The 19,035-nt window shown below is 42.6% G+C and overlaps 1 protein-coding gene across 7 annotated transcripts in view; it reads right to left on the reverse strand.

Moving 5' to 3' along the window:
• Positions 1 to 625: 625 nt before the first annotated feature.
• The window catches only part of LOC112321362 (nuclear RNA export factor 2), a 61,584-nt gene continuing 43,174 nt past the window's right edge, over positions 626 to 19,035 (reverse strand). For 3 of the 7 annotated variants that reach the window (XM_045186589.2, XM_045186590.3, XM_045186591.3), the window contains exons 3-21: positions 18,726 to 18,822; positions 18,034 to 18,117; positions 17,814 to 17,918; positions 17,619 to 17,699; positions 17,435 to 17,504; positions 17,206 to 17,294; positions 16,980 to 17,087; positions 16,702 to 16,811; positions 14,832 to 14,868; positions 14,278 to 14,346; positions 14,139 to 14,194; positions 13,883 to 13,990; positions 13,710 to 13,768; positions 13,503 to 13,618; positions 13,365 to 13,407; positions 12,314 to 12,386; positions 11,622 to 11,795; positions 1,032 to 1,092; positions 626 to 898 (exon numbers count right to left, since the gene is read on the reverse strand). In XM_045186589.2, coding sequence (XP_045042524.2) covers positions 854 to 898; positions 1,032 to 1,092; positions 11,622 to 11,795; positions 12,314 to 12,386; positions 13,365 to 13,407; positions 13,503 to 13,618; positions 13,710 to 13,768; positions 13,883 to 13,990; positions 14,139 to 14,194; positions 14,278 to 14,346; positions 14,832 to 14,868; positions 16,702 to 16,811; positions 16,980 to 17,087; positions 17,206 to 17,294; positions 17,435 to 17,504; positions 17,619 to 17,699; positions 17,814 to 17,918; positions 18,034 to 18,117; positions 18,726 to 18,773 — 1,536 coding nt within the window. In that variant the 5' untranslated portion in view covers positions 18,774 to 18,822 and the 3' untranslated portion in view covers positions 626 to 853. The remainder of the gene's footprint in view (positions 899 to 1,031; positions 1,093 to 11,621; positions 11,796 to 12,313; positions 12,387 to 13,364; positions 13,408 to 13,502; positions 13,619 to 13,709; positions 13,769 to 13,882; positions 13,991 to 14,138; positions 14,195 to 14,277; positions 14,347 to 14,831; positions 14,869 to 16,701; positions 16,812 to 16,979; positions 17,088 to 17,205; positions 17,295 to 17,434; positions 17,505 to 17,618; positions 17,700 to 17,813; positions 17,919 to 18,033; positions 18,118 to 18,725; positions 18,823 to 19,035) is intronic. The other 4 variants (XM_045186594.3, XM_045186593.3, XM_024578757.4 and 1 more) reach the window with 4 other exon arrangements.

A 19,035-nucleotide genomic window follows, 5' to 3' on the forward strand; every position in this document is an offset into this window, starting at 1 on the left:
GGCAACCACAAATCTGCTGTCACTGTGGTTTACCCATTCTGGATATTTCATATGAATGGCTTTTTTTCACTCAGCAAATTATTTTCAGTGTTCATCCATATTTTACTGTTTTTTTTTCTTTTTACTGTGGAAAAAGTCACATTACATAAACTTACCCTTTTAACCATTTTAAGTGAACAATTCAGTGCATTCAGTACAATCAAATTTTGTACAACTATAACTACCTAGTTCAGGAACACTTTCAAAACCCTAAAAGGAGATCTGTATCCATTAAGCAGTCATGTCCTGTTTCCCCTTTGCTCCTTCCCCTGGCAAACACTAATCCACTTTCTATATCTATCAATTTTCATATTCTGAATGTTTCATATAAATGGAATCATACAATATGTGGTGAGTCACACTGATAAGAAGCCACACTGTCTCCAAAGGCCAACCCTGGAAACAGCATGTGTCCCTTCTTATTAGAATTTATTGACAAACTACCTATAGAGTCAAGCCTGGCATAACTGCTACAGAATGCCAAGGTGAATGGCAGAGTTAGGGGTGGAGAAGGAAGGACCTTCCAGTCCTGCACCCACTGACTCATGGTAGGGCAGGGGAAGAGCTATCCAAGATACACAACATACCATGTGTAACATCACTTTTTATTATGAAACTCCCCCAGCACGTGTGAATGGGCAAAATAAACAGAACAAATGATTCTTCAGGTGGTTATGTTACCTGACCTATAAGGTAACTTCAGCTTCTTGGTCAGCCAGGCCTCCAGCCCCAGTCATGGGTATGGCCTTAGGCTGAAGAAAACAGAAAACAGAACAATGGGGATGAAGACAAAGATGACATCCGAGGGCTCTTTTTAAGGGATTTGTTTGAAGGCCTCCTCTGGGATCTCGCCCTTTATCTGCAAGGGAGGAGTTGGGATGTCAGAAGAGTCAGTTCCCTGAGTTTCATTCCAGGGCACCAGGTTCCACCTTCTTGGCCTTCCCAAAGGCCCAGAAACACCCATCTTAACCCACTTGATACCCAGACCTCACCTTGAGCATAGTGAAGACCTGAGCAGCTCTGGTATAGTTCCACTCATTCTCCTGAAGGCACCTGGAGTAGGAGAAGAACAGGTGATCTCCCTTAGTACCACAGTGCAGACACGTCAACCACGCAATGCCACCACAAAGTCTATGTCACTAAATCTATGCTGGGACAGATGTGCCAGAAAGAGCACTGTAGGGAACCGGTTTGTTTCAATCTGGCAAATGTGACTCAGACCTGTATGGAAAGCTGACAGGAGTAAAGTGGTGGGCAGGAGCCAGACCCTCAAACTGGATTTCCCGTGGGAACCAGGCCTAGAATATGCATCCAGACTGTTATGCCTTGCTCTTGCTAAAACTCCCTCAGCCTGGTCTGAAACAGTAGATGTTTATTGACTATCTTCAAGGTAATTTCCAAAGCCTGTATGAATTTTCCCAAGGATGGAGCATAATCAGCTCGCCAACTTTCCCTTCTGCATTTGTTATTTTTGTGTTCTTGATTGTATCTAAAATGTAGACAACAACATTCTATGTCATAGATAATAAGACCCGAGAGAAACAATAAAAGCCTGTCCAGGCAAGGGTTGGCATGCTCTCCCCTTGAGAGAGTGGCCAAGGTGCTCTCCCCTTGAGAGAAGTGGCCGTAGGACTCTCATCTTAAGAGAGTACCTGTACCGTCTCTTTTTCTCCACAGGACTAATGTAGTCTGTGTGCATTTGTTCTCGTCTTCAGCCACAACATGCAGACTCTGCTGGCTGGAGTCTGCCACAGAGCACAATGTGAAATGATGAGGAAAGACCTGGTGAAAATCAAAACCTCTGTCACTAGCATTCATGCCCACTAGAATTCAAAACAGAAAAACAGAGCTGCTAAGAAGAAGGCAGAAGCTTAATAGTGTTGATGAAGAAAGATGTTCAAGAAAATAACAAATGGAAATTTTAAAATGAAAATTTCCAATCCTTTTTAAACTGGGTTATAATGCACATACTGTAGTATTCATCATTTTAAGGTGAAGCAAACACAATTCAGTGGTTTTGTAGTATATTCACAAGATTTTGAAATCATCAGAATTCCACAATCTAATGCCAAGGCATTTTAATCACCTTACATACAACTCCTTACCCATTAGCATTCACTCCCTAGTCCCCCTTTCATCTGACCCCAGTGACCATTAATCTGCTATCTGACTATAAATTTTCCTATTTGGGTATTTCATGTAAATGGACTCATATAATATATATGGTCCTAGAAATCAGGAAAAAACCCCATTTGATATAGCAACAAGAAAAATAAAGTACCTAGGAATAAACCTAACCAACAAGGTAAAAGATGTATGTATACTCAGAAAATTACACAACACTGAAGAAAGAAATTAAAGAAGACACAAACACATGGAAGCATATACTGTTTTCATGGATTTGAAGAATTAACATGAGTTCTAAGATGGTGGCGAGATAGGTGGAAGCAGAGTCCACTTCCCCTCAGCACCAGTGAAACAACTAGCTGATCTGAGGAGCAGAGCGAACAGCCAACGGTATTCCAGCATATATGAAGATTGGAGACCAAAGATAGAGGACATTGAAAGATCAGACGGTAAGAAGAGTGCTTAAGGACAATAAGGTCCCTGGGACCTGCGTGGGGACCAGGGTGGCTGAAGCCCAGCCCAGGCACAGGATCTGCTGCAGGATTCTTGGGAGAGAGCCAGGCTGAGCTGTATGAGCACCAGGTGCTTGCTTGGACCAGGGGGGCTGAATAGGAAGAATTTCTCAAAAAGAAAAAGAAAATAGAGGCAATCAGGGGCTACTTAGAGAACTCTCCACAGCAGCCTCGGCCTCTGGCGCCCCTCCCCCCTCAGCCCCTGGACTGTGAACTCGGGATAAGCAGCCCCAGTGCTTACCTGAAGCCCAGTTGCGCGCACCCAGAGCACCGGACTAGGGACCCAGAACTGAAACCCCAGCTGGCCGCCCACACCTGAGACCCCGGAGTCGCGCCCACACCTGAAACCTCAGGTGGGTGGGTACGCATCGGGAGCAGAGGCTAGCTGCCACGCAAACAGGCCCAAGGCAGCAGACCGACCAGGTGCGCGAGCGCGAGCGTGACCCAGGCCCAAAGCAGCAGAAAGGCTGGCCCCATGCGACCCAGGCTCAAAACCTCAGATCGGCTGATCAAACGCCTGGCTGCCTGCTAGGGACCACACCTAAAAGTACCGGTTCTGAAAAACTCCTACATAGCCCCTGTGCACAGAGCCCTGCAGGGCCTACTGGCTATCTAGGACTAAGGCAGAACACCCAGCAGAGGGAAGCTGCAGGTCTAGGGGAGACTGCATTCCCCAGAAACACTTGACCCAGTAGGGGGCTGAACTACCCCATAGCAGCATCTAAGACAGCACAGAGCAAGAAGGGAGAGTGTGAGTTGCCCCTAATTGGTGCAACTCAAGGACAGCACAACTGGTGATCTAAAGGCATAGTGGGGAGCAGAAGGACCCAGAGGAACTGGCCTGCAGGCTGAAAACAGGGAAGAGTGTGGCTAGGAAGAGAGAAAAGTGAAACCAATCCTTCCAACCACCCCTACCTGTTCCACAGACAGGAAGACCAGCAGAACTAACCTGACTGGTTTAAAGCCAGCAGAAGACTTTTTTTTTTCTTCCCCCCTTTCCTCCTTTCCCCCTAAATTCCTTCTTCCTTTCTGTCCTTCTTTCTTTTTTATTTTATTTTATTCCTTCTTCCTTCCATCCTTTATATTTTTATTCCTTCTTCCTGCCTTCTTTTATTTATTCATTTGTTTAAACTTTTGTTAAAATTCCTTCTTATCTTGCCTCCGATCTTTCTTTCTTCCTTCTCCCTTCCTTCCTTTCCTTTTCTATTCCCTTTTTCCCTCCTTCTGTTGTTTCCCCCCCACTTTCTCTTTTTCCCACAGGTGAGACAATAAAACCTGGAGTACTGAAAAGACCAGAGTTAGACTGTTACACCCATAAACATCAGCTCAAGACCAGTGAGAACAGGAGATTAAGGAGACAGCATCACAGAATCCCATTGGCATTCTACCATAGAAGTTCATACCATAAACACAGGGAGTCAGAATAGATCAATTTAAGAAGCAGAGGCTAACAAGAAGAGTCTCCCAAACAAGGGGAAGACAAAGAAACAATTCTCAAATGAAAGGAAAGGAGGAATCCTCAGAAAGAATGCAAACTGCAAAAGAGGCAAGTCAACTATCAGATACTGAGTTCAAAGCAATGGTTATCAGGAAACTCACTGAGCTCAAAGAGAACTACCAGAAACTACAGGGAAACTACAATGAACTCACTGCAAACTATATCAACATGAAAGATGAAACAGAAACTATCAACAAGGGCCAAGAGGAAATGAAGAATACAATTTCTGAATTGAAGAACACAGTAGAAGGAATGAAAAGCAGACTTGATGAAGCAGAGGATCTGATCAGCGAGCTGGAGGATAAAGTAGAAAAAAACACCCAGAAAGAGCAAGAAAAGGAAAAGAGGCTCAGAAAGAATGAAGAGGGATTAAGGGAAATGCAGGACAACATGAAACATAACAATATCCGTACAATAGGAATACCAGAAGGAGAAGAAGAGCAAGGTATAGAAAACCTGTTTGAAAAAGTAATGATGGAAAATTTCCCTAATCTGATGAGAGAAAAAGTCACCCAAATCGAGGGAACACAGAGAGTCCCAAGCAACAGGAACCCAAAGAGGCCAAGTGCAAGACAAATCATCATTAAAATGGCAAAATTCCAAGACAAAGAGAGGATCTTAAAGGCAGCAAGGGATAAAAAGGAAGTGACATACAAGGGAGGCTCAATAAGGTTAGCAACTGACTTCTCAATGGAAACGCTCCAAGCCAGAAGAGAATGGCAAAAAATATTCCAAGTAATGAGAACCAGAGGCCTGCAACCAAGGCTACTTTACCCAGCAAGGCTCTCAATCAAGATAGAAGGTCAAATAAAGAGTTTCCCAGACAAAAGAAGTCTAAAACAATACACTTCCACCAAACCAGCTCTGCAAGAGATGCTAAAGGGAATGCATTAAGGAAAGGAAGGAAAAGAGAAAGGGAGAGGAACACAGGTAGGAAAAAATGGCAATGAATAACTACCTATCGATAATAACCTTAAATATAAATGGATTAAATGCTCCAATCAAAAGACATAGAATAGCTGAATGGATAAGAAAACATGACCCACACATATGCTGCCTACAAGAGACCCATCTCAGGACAAAAGACCTACACAGACTGAAAGTGAAGGGCTGGACACAAATTTTCAAAGCAAATGGACAGGAAAAAAAAAAGCAGGGGTAGCAATACTCAGATCAGACAAAATAGACTTCCAAAGAAGGGCCATTAAGAGAGACCCAGAAGGTCACTTCATAATACTCAAAGGAAGAATCCACCAAGAAGACATAAACATTGTAAATATATTATGCACCCAACATAGGAGCACCCAAATACATAAATAAAATCTTGGAGGACTTCAAGAAAGATATTGACAGCAACACAATTATAGTAGGGGACTTTAACACCCCACTGTCAAAAATGGACAGGTCTTCCAAACAAAATATCAAGAAGGATATTGTGTCACTTAAGAATACCCTAGATGAAATGGATTTAACTGATATATATAGAGCTTTTCATCCCAAAGAAGCGAAATACACATTCTTTTCAAGTGTACATGGAACTTTTTCAAAGATAGACCACATGATAGGACACAAAGCAAGCCTCAACAAATTCAAGAAAATTGAAATCATATCAAGCATTTTCTCTGACCACAAGGGACTGAAACTAGAAACCAACACCAAAGGAAAAAACCCAAAACACTCAAAATCATGGAGACTGAATAGCATGCTATTAAACAATGAATGGGTCAAGAACGAGATTAGAGAAGAAATCAAAAACTTCCTGGAAACAAATGAAAACGAACTCACAACAACCCAAAACCTATGGGACAGAGCAAAGGCAGTCCTGAGAGGGAAGTTCATAGCAACACAGGCCTACCTTAAGAAGATAGAAACAGTTCAAACAGACAACCTAACCCTATGCCTACAAGAACTCGAGGAACAAAACCAAAGACAGCCCAGAGCAAGCAGAAGGAAGGAAATAATCAAGATCAGGGCAGAACTAAATGACATAGAGACTAGAAGCACAATCCTAAGGATCAATGAATCCAGGAGCTGGTTCTTTGAAAAGATAAACAAAATCGACAAGCCTTTAAGTAGGCTCATCAAGAAGAAAAGAGAGAGGATCCAAATAAACAGAATTAGAAATGAAAGAGGAGAGATTACAACTGATACCACAGTAATACAAAGGATTGTAAGAAATTACTATGAAGAACTGTATGCTAAGAAATTTGAAAACCTAGATGAAATGGACACATTTCTAGAAAAATATAATCTTCCAAAACTGAATGAAGAAGAAGCAGAAAACCTGAACAGACCAATAACAGCGGAGGAAATTGAAGCAGTCATCAAACAACTCCCAACACACAAAAGCCCTGGACCAGATGGTTTCACAGGAGAATTCTATAAAGCATTTAAGGAAGAGCTAACCCCTATCCTTCACAGACTATTCGAAAAAATCCAAACAGATGGAAGACTCCCAAATTCTTTTTATGAAGCCAGCATCATCCTAATCCCAAAACCAGATAAAGACACAATGAAGAAAGAAAACTTCAGGCCAATATCACTGATGAACATAGACGCTAAAATCCTCAACAAAATATTAGCAAACCGCATCCAGCAATACATTAAAAAGATCATACACCATGACCAGGTGGGATTCATCCCAGGGATGCAAGGATGGTACGATATTTGCAAATCAATAAACATAATACATCATATCAACAACAGCAAAGACAAAAATCACATGATCATATCAATAGATGCGGAAAAATCGTTCGATAAGATACAGCACCCATTTCTGATAAAAACACTCAGCAAAGTGGGAATAAAGAGAGCAGTCCTCAACATAATAAAGGCCATATATGAGAGACCTACAGCCAACATCATACTCAATGGACAAAAACTTAGAGCTTTCCCACTAAGATCAGGAACAAGACAAGGATGCCCTCTCTCACCACTCCTATTCAACATAGTATTGGAAGTCCTAGCCACAACAATCAGACAAGCAAAAGCAATAAAAGGCATCCAAATTGGAAAGGAGGAAATGAAACTGTCACTGTTTGCAGATGACATGATAGTGTACATGGAAAACCCTATAGACCCCTCCAAAAAACTACTCGACCTAATAAATGAATTTGGCAAAACAGCTGGATACAGAGTCAATACCCAGAAATCAAAGGCATTCCTGTACACCAGCAATGAAACTGCAGAAACAGAAATCAGGAAAAAAATCCCATTTGCTATAGCAACAAGAAAAATAAAGTACCTAGGAATAAACGTAACCAAGGAGTTAAAAGACCTGTACTCAGAAAACTACACAACACTGAAGAAAGAAATGAAGGAAGACACAAACAAATGGAAGCATGTACCATGCTCATGGATCAGAAGAATTAACATCATCAAAATGGCCATACTACCCAAAGCAATTTATACATTCAATGCAATCCTTATTAGAGTACCCATGAGATATTTCACAGATATAGAACGAACATTTCAGAAATTTATATGGAACCATAAATCACCCCGAATAGCCTCAGCATTTTGAGAAAGAAGAACAAAGTAGAAGGGATCACAATACCTGATATCAAACTGTGCTACAAGGCCACTGTAATCAAAACAGCCTGGTACTGTCTTAGGAACAGGCACATAGCCCAATGGAACAGAACAGAGAGCCCAGAAATAAACCCAAGTCTCTATGGCCAGTTAATATTTGACAAAGGGGGAAGCAGCATAAAATGGAGTAAAAATAGCCTTTTCAACAAATGGTGTTGGGCTGAATAGCTACATGCAAAAAAAATGAAACTTGATCACCAACTTACACCATACACCAAAATAAATTCAAGGTATACCTGATAAAAGACTTAAATATAAGCCATGACACCTTAAAAGTCCTAGAGGAGAACACAGGCAGGAAAATCTCTGGCATTCCATACAGCAATATTTCACCGATATGTTCCCTAGAGCAGGGACATAAAGGAAAGAATAAACAAATGGGACCTCATGAAATTAAAAATCTTCTGCATGGCTATAGAAAACAGCATTAAAATGAAAAGAAAACCAACTATATGGGAAAACATATTTGCCAATGATACCTCAAACAAGGGTTTGATCTCCAAAATATACAAAGAATTCACACGACTCCACTCCAGGAAGACAAACAACCCAATTAAAAAATGGGCAAAAGACTTGAGCAGACACTTTTCCAAGGAGGACATCCAGAGGGCCCAGAGACATATGAGAAGATGCTCAGCATCACTAGCCATCAGAGAGATGCAAATTAAAACCACAGTGAGATAACACTTCACAACAGTCAGAATGACCATCATAAACAAATCAACAAACAACAAGTGCTGGTGAGGCTGTGGAGAAAAGGGAACCCTAGTGCACTGTTGGTGGGAATGCAAACTGGTATAGCCACTGTAGAAAACGGTATGGAATTTCCTCAGTAAACTAAAAATGGAACTGGCTTTTTACCCAGCAATTGCACTGCTGGGATTATATCATAAGAACCCTGCAACACCAATCCAAAAGAATCTATGTACCCCAATGTTTACAGCAGCACAATTAGAACAGCCAAGTGTTGGAAGCAATCTTAAGTGCCTGTCAGTAAATGAATGGATCAAAAACTATGGTACATTTACACAATGGAATACTATGTAGAAGAAAGAAAGAAGGAGCTCCTACCCTTTTCCACAACATGGATGGAACTGGAGAGAATTATGCTAAGTGAAATAAGCCTGGTGCTGAGGGACAAATACCTTATGATCTGCCCTTTGAGTGGAACCTAATCAACAAAAAAAAGAAGCAAGCAAAATATAACCAAAGACCTTGAAATTAAGAAAGAAGTGACAGTAACCAAAGATCAGGTGGGAGGGGATAATGGGAGGGAAGGGGAAAAGTGTTTTCAGGAACATCTATAAAGGACACATGCATAAAACCAAGGGGGCGGTGGAAGCAGTGGAGGGAGGTAGGGATGGATGGGGTAGGGGGATTGGTGGGGGTAAATGCTGACAACTGTACTTGAACAATAATAAAATAATTAAAAGGAATATATGTATAGTCTTTCATGCCAGGCCTCTTTCACTTAACAAGATAGTATCAAGGTTTATCCATGTTATAACAGGTATCAGAACTTCATTCTATTTTGTTATTAAATAATAGTCCACTGTATACTGATATCCCATTTTATTTATTTATTTAGTTAGTTAGTTATTTGAACAAGCACTACCTGTATTGTTTAATGGTTTTTTGGATAGATGCTGCTTTGCACAGCATTGCACAGAGAGAATACAGAATGCTAGATTTGCAAAATAGATGTTTTGTAAACAAAATTTCAAACTCTGTTTTAGGGTAGGAGTCCTTTGGGACCCACAAATGACCACAGCCTACTCCCCTGTGGGGAAAACTAGAGCTCTATAAACTGAAAGGGAGATAACTTGCCAAAGCCCATTGAGTGAGTAAACGTCAAAGACTTGTTGAGCAGCAGTGAAGAGTGTTAAAATTTCATAGTCACTTGAAACTTTCCTTTGACAAAGTAATTTTAAAAGGAACGCCAGCATCCTCTAAAATGTTTGTGTTTTGTGATACCCTGTTTTATTTATCCTTTAATAAGCTGATGGACGTTTAGGTTGTTTTCACTCTTTGCTATTAAGAATGCTGCTGTGAATATTTGCATATAATTTTTAAAAGACTTTACTTATTCTTAGAGGGAGGAGAAAGGAGGGAGAAAGAGAAGTAGAGAAACATCGATGTGTGAGGGAAAAACATAGACCAGCCACCCCTTGCACTTGCCCCAACTGGGGACCGGGCCTACAACCCAGGCATGCGCCCTAACCAGGAATGAAACCAGAGGCCTTTTGCTTCTCGGGACGCCAACCAACCAACTAAATCCCACCAGTCAGTGCTCTCATCCAATTTTTTGTGTGTGAACATATTTTTTCAACTATGTTGATATATATATATCCAGGAGTGGAATCACTGGACCATATGGTAAATGCATGTGTAGCCTTTTGAGGAACTGCCAAACTATTTTTCCATGGTGGCTGCAACATTTTGCATTCCCACCAACAGTGTATGAGGGTTCCAGTTTCTCCACATCTTTGCCAACACATAGCCATCCTAGTTTGTGTAATAGTATGTCATTCTATTTTTGATTTCCATTTTGCAAATGAGTAAATGATATTGAATATCTTTGCATGTGTCTGGCCATTTTTTTTTGATAAATGTCTATTGAGATCTTAAGTTCTAAGCATTTTTAAAATGTATTCTGGATACACATCACTTATCTGATAATGATTTGCAAATATTATCTCTGATTCTGTGGGTTGTCTTTTCACTTTTTTGTTAGTGTCCTTTGATGCAAAAAATTTTAAGTTTTGATGAAGTCTAATTGATTTATTTTTTGCTTTTTGTTTGTGCTTTTAATATATGTCAGAAACTGTTGCCTAATTCAAGCTCATAAATAATTTACTCCAATGTTTTCTTCTAAGATTTTTATAATGTTAGTTATAACTTGATTTATGTTTATATATGGTGTGAGACAGAGGTACAAACTAATTCTCTTTTGAGTGGGTATCCAGTTCTCACCAAATCAGTTGTTGAAGACTAGTCTTTACTGAATATTTTCACCACCCTGGTTGAATACCAATTGTCCATAAAGGTGATGTGTGTGTGTGCATGTGTGTATAGATTCTAATCCTATTTCGTTGATCTGTATGTGTATCCTCAAGCCACTACAATATAGTGTTGATTACTATGGCTTTGTACTAAGTTTTGAAATGGGGAAGTGTGAGTTCTCCAACTTTGTTATTTTTGAAGATTACTTTGTCTATTCTTGGTCCATTGCATTTTCCTATAAATTTTAGGATTAACTTGTGAGTTTGCACAAAGAAACCAGCTTGGATTTTGATATAATTGCATTTAATCTGTATATAAATTTTGTGAGTATTGCTATCTTAACAATGTTAATTCTGATCCAGGAACATGGGGTATCTTTCTACTTATTTAGACCTTTTAAAATTTACTTCAACAATGTTTGGAGATTTCAAAGTATACATTTTGCATTTTTTGTTAAATTTGTTCTACAGTTATGTTATTTTTGATGTTATAATAAATGAAATTGTTTTCTTAATTTCATTTTCTGATTCTTCATATTAGTAGTGTATCGGTTTTTCTACATTGATCTTGTACCCTGCAATCATGTTGAACTCGTTCATTCAAATGTTAATTCTAACATTTTTAGTGGTTTCTTTAGAATTTTATATATGCAAACCCATGTCATTTGAACAATATATTGTTTAAAATTATATACATATATCAGAATAAAATTAATATAAATATTTCATGAGCTCACTTTTTTTTTGGAAGCACATCCAAATAGTTATTTTTACAAATTAAACACAAATTCCCATGATCCACTCCCTTGCCCTCCCGGCTCCTTCCTATCCCCACAGATTCCCAGCACTCACTTCTGAGACCATTGGAGGCTTATCCCAGACTGGGTGGAGAAAACCTGCACCATTTCCTGCTGCTCCGCAGAGAGGATAGGCAGAGAGCTGAAGGTGGGTGTAGGCACTGGAACGGAGAACTCACTCTGGGTTTCTTTTGTCACCACAGTTAACATATCATTCACAATGCACAGACTGGAAGAAAGATGGGCCCTCAGATTCCCCCAAATGATCCTGCTCCCAATGTCACTCAGAAACCAGTTTCTTTCCATACCCTGACTGTGCCTGCCCTCCCCCTCCCCAGATTCCTTGGCTGGTACCTCTGACCCTCCCTCTGAGTTCACCTTTGAAGAGGTTTTCTACCAGCTTCACTCAGTTTTAGATTTAATCCTAATGCATTTACCCTTTACAGCAGCTAAAGGAATGGATACTCTAATCCCCATTTTCAGAAAGGGATAGATAATGAGTCACTAAGGTCTTATGAGTTCACCAAGCCCACTTTGCTATCTAGTAAGTGTTGAGGTCAGGAAAAGAATCTGGGATTCTGACTCCAGAACCCACAGTCTTAACCACTAACCTAGACCTCTCCTTGGGTCTAACTCTTGGCTTTCCACAATATTGAGAAAATCTCCAGGTTGCACCACCACATTCCTATACCAGTGGAATTAGGCTGGGATGGGTATTCATTCTCATGTTACACCCACAACACTTACCTGGAATTGCTGTCAGAAGACAAGATGAAGGTCCGGGTGAAGGCATGGACAGACCCTTGAGATTTTTCTTCCACTTTAAAGACAACAAACAGCACCCCCCCCCCCTTAGAGTTGTACACATGTTTCACACAAACAGCATTCCCCAGTCAGGGTTTTAACCTGATACTCTTGCAACATCTTGATGGCAGCTAGACAAGGACAATTTTTCACTGGGACTCAGGAGGGGATTTCAAGGACTGAGAGGGTAACAGTAGGTATAATCAACTCAGTAACAGGACTTCTAACATGTCTCATCTCCTCTAACATATTCACTGGATTCATTTTCTTTTAATTATTTTATTGTTGTTCAAGTACCATTGTCTGCATTTACCCACCACCACTCCCCACACACCCCAGCCATTCCCACCTCCCTCCCCTGATTTCATGCTCCCTTGGTTTTGTCCATGTGTCCTTTATAGTTGTTCCCAAAAACCTGAACCCCCTTTCCCCCCATTATCACCTCCCACCTCCTCTCTGGTTACTGTCAGATTGTTCCTAATTTCAATGTCTCTGGTTATATTTTGCTTGCTTGTTTGTTTTGTCAATTAGGTTCCACTTAAAGGTGAGATTATATGGTATTTGTTTTTCATGTATTCATTTTTTAAAGCAGCCCCAGAAAAGGGTATTAACAGCCCATTTTTCAAATAAAGAAACAGAAAGGTTAGATTTTGGGCCCAAGGTCACAGAGTAAGGGAATAAGATGAAAGCTGTAAAACCTCACAGGCTGTGTCTCTAACACATGAGCTATGTTGGAGTAGAAAGGCATGGATGTATGTCAGAACACAATGTTTGGGGGTAAGGTAGCAGTGGGACAAAGGGAAGGGAAGGAAAGGGGAGAGGAAAGGAAAGGAAGGGAAAGGACAGGAAAGGAAAGGGAAAGGGAAAGGGAAAGGGAAATGAAAGGAAAAAAGAAAAAGAAAGCAACCTGGGAAGCTGGGAAAGTTTGGGAGGAAATCCATTTAGGGAAAGTGAGTAGTGGGGGATCTGGGGAGGGAACTCTACACACACTCACCTTCCTTGAAAACCCCACTGACAGAAAAACAAAGCATCATTTCCTGAAAGGAGAGAACAGTTATTAAAGCTCTCAGCATCCTTGTAAACCTCCTACCCACCTCTTTCTTTGTGTTGGAAGGAGAATACAGGTGCTTACAGTCTGGACGCACAGGTCTACCACACAGGAGATGAGGTCATGCTGAGTTTTGGGCAACACACAAAGGGAGCACACAATGTCATGCTTTGTATGTTTCAGCAGCTGAACCCTCAGGTCTGTTGGGGAAGGAGAAAGGAAGGTTGGGGCTTTGACCACTATGAGTGACCACACCTCTTTTCCCATGCTGATCTCACATCGTGCAATTACCAGGATCCTTGACTTTCTTCATATTCCTGTTATTCTTGAAGTACTCAAACAAGCTACATCTAGGAGAAAAAGAGGAGGTGGTGGTCCAGCCAGTGTGGGTGTTCCCATGGGCTGGCCTGTGTCTGCTGGGGAGCCACATGCTCCAGGAGCAGAGTCTGAGCTGTAATACTCACTGGTCTGGATTGTTTGGGTGGAAAGTAGTGGTCAGGGAGAAGCAGGCCTCATCATGATAAGCACTAAGGAGACTCTGTCGGTCTCCAGAATCATACATCAAGTAATACCTGTGGGGAAAAAGGGGGAACTGGTTACCTCTCTGATTAGGGTCCCCAGCGGACCTTGAAAACGTCACTCAACCTATGAGCAGACCTGAGCTTGTGTAGCCTCTCCTGTCCCAGTCCTCATCTACTTCATGATCCCAGGGGTACTTACTGAAGCAGGAATTGAAAGACTAGATTCTTCAGCGTCTCAGATCCTTTATAGCTTTCCTAAAATCAAAAGACACCTTCAAACTATGTAGTAGACAAAGCATCCCTTGCAACACCCAAAATATTGCTTGATCTATCCTCACCTTACAGGGTTTTATTATATCCATGTGTACAATGTCAATTATAGTTGGTGGGGGTAAATCCTGGCCATCCTGGATAAGGGAAGAGTAAGTCAGAAGTGGAGATGAGGGAGGTGGCCCTGGAAGATTAAGGGAAAAGATGGGCCCAGGAGACCATGAGGGGCATATGTCAGGGGCATATGTATGAAAAGGCCCTGGAAATTCAATGGCCAAGATTACAGTGGGCATCTACATTATGAGATCCTGGAAGTTCCTACTGTTATATGCAACTTCTCTCTGTATGTGTCTGTTTCTCTCTGTCTGTCTGTCTCTCTGTTCCTCCCTACTACCTCCTTCTTTCCCCTCTACCTCCTTCTCTCCTTCCCTCTTTCCCTGTCCCACTCTGTGTGTATACATTTCCACAGAGATCATATTCATGTCTTTTTCAGAAGTCCATGCCCCCCAAAATGTATAAGGGTCTGAAGCAAATGTGTAACGTAGGAAAGACTCTAAGTGCTTGAGGGAAGGTGTGGAGGTCATCTATGTGAGTAGAGACAATGATGAACGAAGGCACTTACCAAGCGTAACAACTTGGGGAAACATTTCCTGATAGCACTGTCCAAATCCAAAAACAGAAAAAAGTAGTTGATAGTTTGGGTTGCAATGCTTCCATTTATTTAAAATACTCATGGCATGAACAGAGACAGGTGTTCTGCCCACTCAGCAGCCCCCTTCCCTCCTCAGCCTCTGATTTCAAGTTTTCTGAGCCCAGTTGCCTGCTGAGCACCTACCATCTGCCATATGGAATCTCAGAAATACACAGTCTCCTCATCTCTCTCCACACCTTCATGTTCATATTACCTTCCTCCCTCCATCACCTTTTCCCTCCTGCCCTCCCTCTCTCTAAATCCCTCTCTATCCTGCTGGTTAGTTCTTGTCCAGAGGGCCCTGCCTCCCTTCTCCAGTGCCATAGGACACAGCATTTGGATCCCAGATTCCAGGGCTTCTTCCCCTTCCCTGCCTCCCTTTCTTCCTCCTGGTCTCCAGTGAAGGCTCCAGAGAAGTGGGGAGGGGGTGGGAGCCCAGGGCTCTGGTACCTCACTGGGGGTTCAGCATCCTGCCAGGGCCAGGGCCCACCTCATGCATGGCTCAGGATGCTGGGGCAGGGATGTGAGTGAGGGAGGGATTACGAGGCAGGAAGGGAAAGGGAGAGGGAAGAAGAAAGAAAGGGAATTAAGATAGGAGAGGAGATTGGGAGGACACAGGGGAGTGAAGACAAAGGAAAAAAGTGGTGGGAAAGATGCTCTGCCCTAGAGGTGGGAGATGGGGTCAGATAAGGAGAAAGAAGAAAGGGAACTCCCCTACAACACCCTTTCCTTCATCTGTCCCTGGATGGCCTTGGCTCTCCAGGTAGGAACAGAAATCATGCACTTGTTGGCCTAAGGGCCACTGGATGCTGATTGAGCCTTTGTCAACTGTGGGAGCTGAGTCTGAACTGAGGGTGGGAAATGCAGCAGCCACGAGATCAGGAGACCTTCCCCCAGAAGGAGTAAAGGGTGAGGCCCCAGCTCCGCATGAGGCTGGGGGTCTGTGGCTCCCTCTTATGATGACCACCTTCTCTCTTCATGGCTCCTCAGCACCTGTGCTGGTCTTAGGTGGTTCCTTGCCTGAGGAATCCTACCCATGTATAGTACCTAGGTCAGGCAGGTGATGTGATGTGTGGAGGGAGGGGCCACTGAGAGGGCTGTCCTTCTGTGTCATTAACCCTTCTGGCCTCTGCCTTCCACTACTGCCTTGGAAGGCCCTCTGCTCACTGGTGTTGGCTCACTTCTGGCCTCTTGACTCAGAACCTTGTGTTCTTCCAAGGCTGCCCCATTCCCTGGCATTGCACTAAAAGAATAGATGTCATGATTACAGCCATGTAGGGCCTGGATTCTTGGCATAGGGTGGGAAAGTCCTCATGCCAGTGTGGGATTTTAGGGGAGACCCTTTTGAAGGAGGGGAAAGAAAGTTCCTCTCAGAATAGGATAGAGATACTCTGTGTCATCTCGGAAGCAAGAGGGCCTGTCTGAGCCTGACTCTGGGGTGGAGACTCCTTCTCAATGCAGGGCAACAGCATCTGGCTGAAGGCTGGACTCTCTTGGTTCTAGTGAGGAGGGGGAGCACTGCTTCTTGGAACACACTCTTGGGTGGGCATGCTAGAGAAGGCTGGGTGTAGAGAAGTGGGACACCAACTCCAAACCAGGTGAGCAGTTCAGAGGAAGGATAGGAAACCTCTAAGCCCAAGTGAGAGATACATATACTAAGAATGGTGAGGGAAAGGCCTGTGGTCCTTCCAGAGGACTAGAGATTCCACATCTTGCAGAGGGGCACTGTTATGGGTAATTTGGCTCTCAGAAGGTGAATGAAAGATCTCTCTGTGAAAGGATGAGAGTGGTTATCACCAACCTTACATAGGTGGGCTGGTCTGGGAAGGTGCCACATAGAGGGTTCCCTTCCAGCCACAGCTCTTCAAGCTTTAGGCCTCTGATCTTGTCCAACTCCCAGGCTGACTTCAGCTGTGAAATATTGGAAAAATTGCAAAAGGAATACCAGGGAAAGAGGGACATCTGGGCTCCTGCATCCAGTCCCCTCCCTGCCCCACAGGTACCTTTGCCTGCCTGCCACCATCACTCTGATGACCACTATGCCTAACTCTCAACCCAACTTTGATCTGTCCTTCTCACCTCATTTTTTGAAAGGTTCAGGTTCTTAACTGTGGGGGCCATCTGCATAATTTCTGATAGGTCATCCAGCTGGTACAGTTTGTTCTTACGCAAGTTGAGGGACAAGAGCTTTGGGAAAGAAGTGTTAGAATGATGGTTACTATTTGGGATCTCAGAGACAAAACTGCTCTTCATCTAGTCTGTTCCACCCCCAACCATAACACCAGAACTGGGCCTAAGGCCTCACCTCAGGGAAATTCTTTTCGATGATATGCAGGGTGGCAGCCATGCACTTTCTTTGATTCAGGATTATAATAACATCATGGTCCAGTAAGTCTTCAGGGAGCCAAGAGGAGGTAATTAAAAGGTGGAGAGGGGTCCAGGACCAGCACCTCCCTCATTACCATTTCTAGGTCTCCCTCTCAGGAACACATTTGTGCCTTCACCTTCCCTAGAATTACTAATATTAGCTATACCTGGGTCAAAGCGGAGCTTATGAAGGTCAAGAGCTTTCTGGGAGACATCATATCGTTTTCTCATGGTCAGCTGCAGAGAGAGATGGAGACTGACCTCTGAGGTTATAGTGGTGACAGGGAAATTGTGGGCTGGAGGTGGAACAGGTGGGTCTGAGGTACACAACATGCCTTGAGTCTGCATTACCTTTAACTGCTCCATTTCTTTTGGCTTCAACTTATTGCACACAGAGTAGGGTACAGCAGAAGTATTGACAAAGATAAGTATCTGCAGGGAGGGGAGGAGGGGTAAGCACCAGGAACTCTAATCCCAAAGAAGGTTATTAGCCTCTGGCATGTCCTTCTGCTTTGGGACTAGGTACAGGTAATATCCTCAACATACCTTTTGGTTTTCCTCATCACAAATCTTATAGCTGACATCCTTCAATGCAGAGGCAGCACTGGCACCCTGGACAAAGAACAGGGCCCGGTGTTGAACATAGTGGAACTACAAGGATTGAAGGGAACAGCAACAGTTAGTTTCAGAGGCCTATGGCTCCAGCTGAGCCAGGTCTCTCCTCCTTCCCTGTGCCCCCACATCTGGCTTCACCATCCTCTCTTACGTCCACTGGAGTGAAGGGGACACTGCAATGACTCTTGATTGAATTCATTAGCCATGTGTTGTCATACTTTATCCCATAAGGGATCTAAGGGTGAGAAGAATGGAAGGGATGGGAGAGAGGGGAAACATCATGGAGACAAGGTTGGAGAACAGCCTAACACACCTTTTTATTCTGACCTCCTACTGAACTTTAAAAGACTTTAAAGTAGTGACCACGCACAGAATTTCACTTTTTTTTTGTGCCAGATATGGATTTTCTAATTGTCCCTTTTCTCTATTCCAACATTTCCTTCCCAAATAATCAACTTTAGATGCTTAAAATCATCTTCCTTTAATAAGGTTCCATGAGACATCCTACTTATTGAAGATCCTACCTGTCCTTCTGATGGAAAAGAAAACAAAACAAAACACTAGAGAATCTATACCCCACACTCAGCTTGAGACAAACCAAGTCATCTATTGAGAAGTTGCTCCATCTCCTTGGCATTAGTTTCTACCTTTGCCTTTAGACAACCTCCTGTGATCTTTCAGTCAGCCTGTTCCTTTTTATACTTCTCTGAACCTGCCATTTTGATAATCAATGATAACTCCTCCAGTCCCTAACAATTTTCCTAGCATCTCTATATGAAAACAACATAACTGCCCTTGACCTACCTCTCCTGCACATCCCTACATTTTTTTCAGGATACTCACTGTGATCTTGAACCAGTCCCCCAGGGTTCCTTCTTGTGTGTTCTCCATTTGTCTCTCTGGAGGAGTTCTATCTTGGTATGCTTTAATCCACTTCACACTGATATTGTTGGGGTGGAAGTCAGAGAGAGTTCCATCAGGAAGTACATAGAAGTGAGTGTCCATAAAAGTATAGAAATGCTAAAAAGACTTTTATATATGCTCACCTCAATTATACCAAGTCTACAACTAGGACTGTTAAATCATTATTCCAGTTCTATCACTCTTCACTTTTATAGCAAGGAAAGAAAAAGAAGACTGTGGAAAGTGAAAG

This window comes from Desmodus rotundus, chromosome X, assembly GCF_022682495.2.
Source record: "Desmodus rotundus isolate HL8 chromosome X, HLdesRot8A.1, whole genome shotgun sequence".
Taxonomy (NCBI): domain Eukaryota; kingdom Metazoa; phylum Chordata; class Mammalia; order Chiroptera; family Phyllostomidae; genus Desmodus; species Desmodus rotundus.